Below are 8,822 nucleotides of genomic sequence, written 5' to 3'. Positions count from 1 at the left end.
TTGCATGTGTGACAAAGAAATTCTGTAAACTGAAAAAGAGGTTAGCATTATGACAGGCAATATTGGGTAGAGTTTTTTACTCACACTCAAAACACTAAGGCCTTTATTAACAATTCAATATTCACCGAAATATAGTTCTAAATTTTACTGTTCTGTTACACATATATGAAGCTTACAGAAGATATGATTATCTAAGAAGACTACCTACCGAAGTACATATTTTGCTAGGAATATTTACCTGACAGCTCACAAGAATACATACCGTAAAATCTCTAATTGAACTCCTTGGCACTCTTTTAACCCTTCCTCAATAGTGGCAGTCAAATAAAGATGGCGTTCAATTAGAGGTTTTATTGTGTGTATCTGGGAATTTTATCATAAAATCAAATTCAAATTACTTCAAATTTCTGATTGTGATTAAGGACTGAGAGTTAACTCAAGGTGGAGACGTGTTATATACACCCCAATAATATTCTATCATTATAGGAGGCTTGAAAATCTTTGTTTAAGCTATTGAGGATTACTATGACTTATGTATGAGACAAGTTTAGTATTAGTCTATCTTGGAAGATTATCACATGGTTTCATTGTAATATAGCTACTGTATGAAATATCAGGGTTTTACTTCTGTTTGTCTTTGCATTTATATTTGAAAACACAGTAAAGTTTAGAAAGATGACACTTGGTTTTTGCTAATGCCTCTCATGAAAATTTATCTGCTATTGTATTTTAGAGAATTACTCAGCATAAATTTATAAAATGAAGGTGAACAGTTTGATACCAACAAGGTTCATGCTCCTAATAGCTCATCTTGTTGTCACCATAGTTCTCTTCACATCCATAGTAAGTGATGGCAGTGCACGGACTGTTAATCTTATAATCTCTGTTATAATCTTTTTAGATTAGCGTAAAAGATAGATTCTTGAGCTAAAAACTTGATTATTTTCATCAGCTTCATTGTTCCTACTATGAGCTTGGTTATACTTTACAATTACTAAACAGTCAATCAATTGTCTTACACATTGAGCATGCAACTCCATGTTCTTTTATTTTGTTCTTGTAAAACATTCTCGTTTTTTTGTTTTTCTAGGATGTGAATATATTGGCATGCCTTCCAGAAGGTAACAATGATATAGCTTCCAAGCGTGTGGGGTGAGTTCAAGTCTCATAGCTAGCTTGAGAGCATATTTCAAGAAAAGGGCAGATACAAATTAGTTTTCAACAACTCATTTGCCTAGTTGGAGAATTTAGGCTAGCTTTAAATAATATGCAAGAGAAGTGGCATCAGTAGAACAAAACCAGCTGCAGTGTATAAACGTATAATAGCATTGAGTGCAGTAGTTGTCTTCACTTGTCTATTAGAGGCTCATATGTAAAGAGGACTACTGAACACATGTGTGATTGTTTCTTTAATTCTAAAAGAATCTCTATCACCAATGTTTTTTGAGAGTTGTAACTGACAGCTATTAGAAAAACGTTTCCCGGCTCTATGTACTAAAGACACCTGAGAAGGTTTTTAGTAAGAGAGTGAGAGATGAAAAATTGTTGGGCTATTGTTTAATAAATTTTTAGTGGTTGTTTAGCAGGGTTGGAAAAAAACACGGTTTTTATGAAAAAACCAGGTTTTTTGGTTTAAAGCAGTTTTCATGGTTTAAACCGGTTTTTATGGTTTTTATAATTTTACTAACGTTTTTACAATTTTAAGTCTAATTAACATCACTTACTATAGCTGCATGATTGAGTACTGAACATACATATGTGGAATCATATGTTAAAGATGGTACTGTGGGAGTTGTTATGGGAAAAAAGAGAGAAAACATATGGAAATTTCGGAATGAGTCTTTAACCAAACATGATCGATGAAATACAGAGCAGAAATCTTATGGCATAAAGTGAATATTTTACATACTGTTCTATGTATAAGTAGAAATTTTAATCCAAGGGATTAGTCGTGTGGTAGTGTAGAGCAGAGCATAATGCAGATGCATTGCTAGTGTTTGGAGCAGTTGCAGATGACTCAACTTCTATCACCTGAATACTAGCATCACTGTCTAAGTTGGTGTTGTCAGCTTGACATTTGCTACGGGAGCTTTAAGCCTATCTGCGTGACCTCGCGTTACGACAGCACACTTATTACATTTTGCCTTAGAACCTTTGCCTTCGAGTGAAAAACTGTCAAATGGAATCCTGTGTGCGAGGCGTGTTGGAAATTTGAAACACAACTTTAACTTTTAAAAACACAAAAAGCTTGATAAACTGAATTCTAACAATCCAACTACTTTGGCTTGTGCCCAATAAATGAAGTATTGGTTTGCAAACTTAAAGCTTTTGCCCAAAAGAAATTTATTGTTTTAATTTCTAAGTAAAAGTAATCTTTTCTCATTGGCCAGACTTGAGAAAGTATTTATTCATTATTAGAAACGATGATTGGATTAGTATATTTCACATGGTTTTCCTATTTCATCATTAAAGAGGTCATCATAACACTTGATAAAAGCAATTGAAAATGAAATTCACTAATTTATTGTTGTGCTAGGATTTCATGTAGTTTTAACTTGAGCTCTGCCATCAATTTACTAACGTGTCCTAAATAAACTTCCACAGCTGATAATTACATATAATTGCATTTCTACCGCACATGAACCACTAGGAGCTTAAAATATTATGTTTTTCAAAAAAAATAATGAAAAAACCATAAAAACCGAGTTTTATCGGCTGGTTTAAACCGGGTTTAAACCGCTTTGGTTTAAACCGAGCCAACCCTGTTGTTTAGACATACTAACTTGATGCTAAAATAGCTCTATTAAAAAGGAAACAAGCACTTTCAGTGATTCATCAATCATGGTGCTTGCCTGGCATAAAAAGCTAAAATGCTTTAGACAACTAGCTGCCATAGTTCAATGCTTTTTATCCAGCTTTAATATATTTATGATGGCTGTAAAATTTGGTTTTTGGAGAAAATGATTTGTTTTATTGGTAGCTTAGATGAGTTTTCTATGAATATCACAGTTATGGCTGTGAGCATCACAGAACTTGGAAAATGATAACTTCTTGAACCTCTGGTCTCACACATGAGTGTACTTATCAATAGAATGTTTTGGCTCAGTTGAACTGAACCATATAGATTATAGAAGCATTGCTGTGCGTGTCTTTATGAATAATGCAAAGGTAAAGCAAATAGAAGGCTGCTTCTCACCTATGATTCTGTGTTTCTTATCTCGCAGGTTCATCGCAGGCCTGTCAGTTACAATTGGTCTAATTGCCATAGAGCTTATCGGATTCATCTCTGGGATGACCATGTTCATGCCTACTCAAGACCTCATCTGTATCCTTGCTCTGCATATATCCTTCACTTGTTCATTTTAACACGTTTCAGAAATGAACCATAGATGAGCATTTTTTTCAACAGTTTTATTACAATCAAAACCCTTTTTCCATTGCAAGATGTCACATGGTTCAACCTATCTCATGCCATAGCTTTGCGATGGATAGTATTTTAGTCATTAGAGTTCAATATGGACCTATCAAAAGTAATATTAATGCTTAGCATCTCTCTTTTTTGTGAATAGATTATCAACAAGTCAGAATAGATGTAAAAGTTAGTTACATCAGAGCACTAACCAATAAGAATTCACTAAGGGAGAATCGCTAAATGTTATTGGCTAATTAGTTGAGACAAATCATTCCAGTCCAACACAGATGGATTTGTGGTGGTGGATGCTGATAAGTTGGTGCAACTCACAACTTACTGTTTTACTGTCTGTTTGTCCAGTGCTTATCTTTGAACACGCAAAACCATCTAGTGTAAATATGTATTATATGTCCATCATATAAAAGCAAGAAATATATAGTCAAACCTCTATTTCTGTTCATCTCAACATACAATATTTCAACAAATGGCTTACAATTTGAGCAATTATTTCACTGTACACATCTGAAATAATTTTCAACAAACATTGTTTGAGGTTTCTCGAAACATCGCAGTTTTGTAAACTAAAAAATACAAAAAATAATAAACAAATATGTTGCCAAATTAAATAGATATTAGCTTTATAATCACAGGTGAAGGTCGTTCAAAGCAAGTTAGCCCCATGAGACAGAAGTAAGCTGGTTTACAGTAGTTTAAATTTGTTGAAGTAAGATGTTCTGTGTATCTCCATCACCACTACTATCTCTAAGCGTATACATTGTTTTGCCTACGCTTCCTGGCGCGGTTTTCTACGATACTGTAACGATGAAAATCTTTATATAGATTATTTGTTTTTTGCTATTTAGTTTTTACATATAATTTTGTTTTTTACATAGCTTTATGTAATACAATTGTTTTAATATTATGTGTAATTACCTGTAGCACTTATTAAGGAGTCATCACAGGTTTTCGGATAGTGAATTGAATTATAGACTAATATAGACTATATTCTTATGGGAATTTTCGTTCTGGCTTAAAGTAGATTTTAAAATGATTTACTTCATTTGTAGAGGCTTGATTATATATATACATGCAATTTGTATGTAAAACTAGAAGCACTGGTACAGTGGTATACTTTCCTTAGCTATAACTTCAGCTATATGCGCCCACTGTTCAGCCGCTATCAGCCTCTCCTTCTTCATATTTGAGTCATGGCCCTGCGATTGGTTCTGGTGGATTTTTGTATTCTGTAGTGTTTTTCCAGCTGTCACAGAGGTTTTAGCCATCATTGGATTTGTCCTTAACTGGAACTTCTAATCACATGCATATGCCTGAGATATTAGTTGACAAGTGCAATTGGACAATGCTTGACAGTTGTTATAAGGCATCGCTTGGCAGGTGTTGCAGATATAGATACAAGTGATGTGAATGATATTGCTACAGCTTCTGAAAAGCAACATAACTCTGTTTAACGAAAACATGGCAATTGTGTAGGCTGGTTTTTGCAGACTGTGTGTGAGCTAGTGTGAATGAAACCTAGCATTTCCAATTATAACTTTTGTTACCGTACTTCTTTGTGGAACATTGACTATGCATCTCATGCGGGTACCACGACAATCTTATCTTTATTCAGGTTGACCGTAGTGCTTTTTATATCCGTCCTTTACCCGACATTCATTCTACCAATAATAATTTGTATATGGTGTGCTTTTATGGTTTTATCACTGTTCAGGTAGCAGATGTTTTATTTCATCCAGAAAAATATTTCTTAACGGTTCACATAATCTCTGAGAAGTTTTCATCTCTCTAGCAATTTTAAAAATTCAGTGCTGAATACACTGATCCCTGCAAAGCATAAGACAACGATGGTAGGAGTTCTGTGCCATACTTGCGACAGCGAAGTCTGATATGAACCAATTCATAGCTGTCATCAACGCACCTGTTTGGAAATGCAGTACAGTATTAGGTTTTAGAAATATTGTGTAATCAGGAGGGATTTAATTATAAATAAATTGATCAAATATTTGTTGGATTGATGAATTTTTGCAAGAAATAGGGAGGTGACTACCCTGCCTTGCAGGTTACCCTGTAAAATCGTTAACACTTGGCACTCTTATGATGCCTCATGTTATAAACATTTTCATTGCCAGTTTGTAATTGTTTTATGACTGGTAAATATTCATTGTTACAACAAAATTTGTTGTATAATGTTTTTATGGTATCTTAGTTTGCCCCTACTATCAGGTGCACCAAGTGCCTTTTAAAGGTTGACTTGCAACAAAATTCACATTACAGTTATTTGATATGAAAAGATTCACCACGTCTTACTCTGTTGTGTTGTAGGTGCAAAATATGTAGAAAGGTGATTACAAACTCTTAAAAGCTCAAAAACGAACAGAAAATCGCAGCCACATGAGACCGCCGTAGTTTGGATTCTCTTTCCAAAACGGCTCAAATGTGACGTAGTTGTTAGAGATGGTTTCTGTTTACACTTTCATGCAACCTAATTCGTCGAAATATTTTCACAAATATACTTCACGCATTCAATAAAACCATGTCTATTGTTCTTAAGCGTCTGTTTTATCGTCATCGTAATGCTGTCACTTTTAGCAGTGATATCCTATAACTTACCGTAAAAATTTGTTTAATTTTTTAGTCTTAGCTTGAAGGAGTACATATTATTGTCTGATAATCATGACGAGCCTGTTGGTCACTTGTGATAATCGAAAAGTGCTGCAGAAATTATTTGCGAAGTATTGGGTCACATGATCAGATTACGACTTGCCGATTTGACCAAACCGAAACAAAACTGTAAAGTAGCGAGCATCTATATTTGATACGGGGTCTTCGGTAAAACCTGAAGTGTTTGTCATAAACTAGTGTTACGATAAGTTTTATATTGAGCTTTTTATTGGCCTTTCAATTCACATGAGAACATCACGTGACAAGACAATAACCAAATTTCATGAATACGTCATCGAAATAAAGAGATTCCAATCTACGACGACTTTTCGTTTTTGAGCTTTTAAGAGCTTGTAATCACATTTCCACATATTTGGCACTTACGACACAACAGGGTAAGACATGGTGAATCTTTTGATACTGAATAACTGTAATGTGAATTTTGTTGCAAGTCAACCTTTAAGGTTACCGGTTCTTGCGCAAATTACAAGTATTTAGCAGTGATTTAATGCTAAGCTGTCCTGTTAACATAATAGGAAACAGCTTGGATCATGACCCCATATTACCTAAAAACTAGAGAGATAAACACATAATTGTAGAAGTATACACTCGCTTGAGGCATGGAGAGCCATCACAAACAATCCTCAAGTTTGAACTGTGTACTCCACTTCAATGCCACTATCTATAGTAAAATAAAATTTATGTGGTAAACTTGGCACAATTTTAATTTATTTTGAAATTGTTTACTTTTAATATTACATTTGTGTGATACTAAGGTACGCTGACACACTTGTTGCTACGCTGACACACTTGTTGTTGTACCATGCATTCAATTTACATAATCTATCTTAAAACCTGTGTGCACTGATACAGATCTCCCACCACGTAAACTATGTATGAGAAATGTTAGCACAGTACGTGATTAGAATTAGGCCCACGTTACCCCACTGGTATAATTTATTATTTGCAATTTCTACAATTAAGTTCTGGTAAGAATTTAGTTGATGTTTATTGGGATGAGAAATTTATCACCCTCCACTGCTAACTAAGCATAGAGGTTTGAAGATCCAATGGCCTTCTGGACACCACTTATCGGCACTCTGGACAAGACACTGTGACTGTCTTTCATACTTTTATATGTTAACAATCTACCTTATGGTCTGCTACGAGCTAAACAACTAAGCGTTTGGATCCTTAAAATATCCCACTAGTTAAGAAGACTTGAAAATGATGCTCCCATAGCGATATCGGCGATAAATGTTTCAAGATGAAATGCCTCAGGTTTCTGCACATAGGTGATGCCACAATATAACTTGAGAAGCTGTCACCTTGTTATTTATGTATTACCGAACAATGTGAATTGTGTAAAACTTGATTTTAAATCCTTATGTGCCACACGACAGAATTTCATATCACTTTTTGTGGTACCCCATGTAAAACATTTTTTCTATAAAAATTATTATGGACTGCCCAATAAAACTATATCTATACTTTTATATACAGATATATGCATACTATAGATTATATATTATATACTACTGAATGCCTGGCGTTGCACGAGCAAAAAATCAGCTTTTAAGCCATGACAGGTAATGTAGTTGCCATTGGCTAAGTTGACAAAAGTCAATGACAAAATTAGCAGATTGGCTAATTTGACTAACCTATGCTTGCCTTATGGCGCCTTACAGTGCCATAAGGCCTTACAGTGCCGTTGCGTGTTCACAACTCGAGTTGCACAACTCGAGTTGTGAACGCGCAACGCGACTTTTCAAAAGTAAGGTGCAATATACTGGTATTACGGTAGCATAACCGTAGATCTGGTTATATTAACAATGGTACATCAATAGGCACCAGTTAGCTAATAGAAATTAAACTATGTATGTATGTATGTACTGTAAAACTAGAACTAAATGACGAATCATAGTGTGCCGAGTTTGCAACTCGAGTTGTACAACTCGAGTTGCACAACTCGAGTTCATCAAAGCCAGGCCGAGTTCTTTCAACAACAACTCGAGTTCAACAACTCGGCTTGAGAACATCTCATCATTCCATTTTCTTTAGCTACGGTATAATTTTATATGGAGTTTTTTGGTGCATCATTAAACGTCGTTGACATAATTTCTATGTTTGTTTATTTTCGGTGTTCATTCAGTTTCTTGTCAGGTTCTAAAGAGATAACTCTTTTTTCATTTGAAAAAGAAGTTGCCCGGCTCCCACAAAGATTGTTTTTTAGTTTGCTTTTTACATTTTACAATTGTTTTTGTCTCATTATATTTATAAAAACAAATATGCGCAAATATCGCCAATATATATAATTTAAATGTGTATATATATTTAAATTATTATTATTAAATTTCTGTAAATGTTCTGTAAATGAGACACCCCAATTACTCACTTTGCTTTCTTTACGAACCCGTGTTAGTTTTGCATAACACAACTCGAGTTCATCAAAAACCCAGGCCGAGTTGTACAACACAGCAACTCGAGTTGTGCAACTTGAGTTGTGCAACTTGAGTTGTGAACGCGCAATGCGAGGCACTGTAAGGCGCCATACTTGCCTAAATCGTGTAATTGTAACGTGTGACGTTATGCGTCACGCAACTTCGTTATGTGTATTTTAACCGATATAAAGAATATGTACACAATCAATCCATTCTTTTGCAAGTAGCCTGTGTGCATCAGTGAATAGAATGTCTGACCGCGAGTCCGGAGGTGCCGAGTTCTAGTCCTG

The 8,822-nt window shown here is 34.8% G+C and overlaps 1 protein-coding gene across 1 annotated transcript; it reads left to right on the top strand.

The window, feature by feature from the left end:
* The first annotated feature begins 715 nt into the window (after positions 1-715).
* LOC137404213 (transmembrane protein 107-like) lies at positions 716-5,115 on the top strand. Its single transcript, XM_068090374.1, has 4 exons — positions 716-843; positions 1,091-1,152; positions 3,225-3,325; positions 4,566-5,115. The coding sequence occupies exons 1-4, from the start codon at positions 760-762 to the stop codon at positions 4,724-4,726; spliced, it is 408 nt and encodes a 135-aa protein (XP_067946475.1). The 5' UTR covers positions 716-759; the 3' UTR covers positions 4,727-5,115.
* The last annotated feature ends 3,707 nt before the right edge of the window (positions 5,116-8,822 follow it).

Source organism: Watersipora subatra, chromosome 9 (assembly GCF_963576615.1).
Source record: "Watersipora subatra chromosome 9, tzWatSuba1.1, whole genome shotgun sequence".
NCBI lineage: Eukaryota > Metazoa > Bryozoa > Gymnolaemata > Cheilostomatida > Watersiporidae > Watersipora > Watersipora subatra.
The sequence above is the reverse complement of the archived record's forward strand: the minus strand, read 5'-3'. Positions and strand labels throughout refer to the sequence as shown.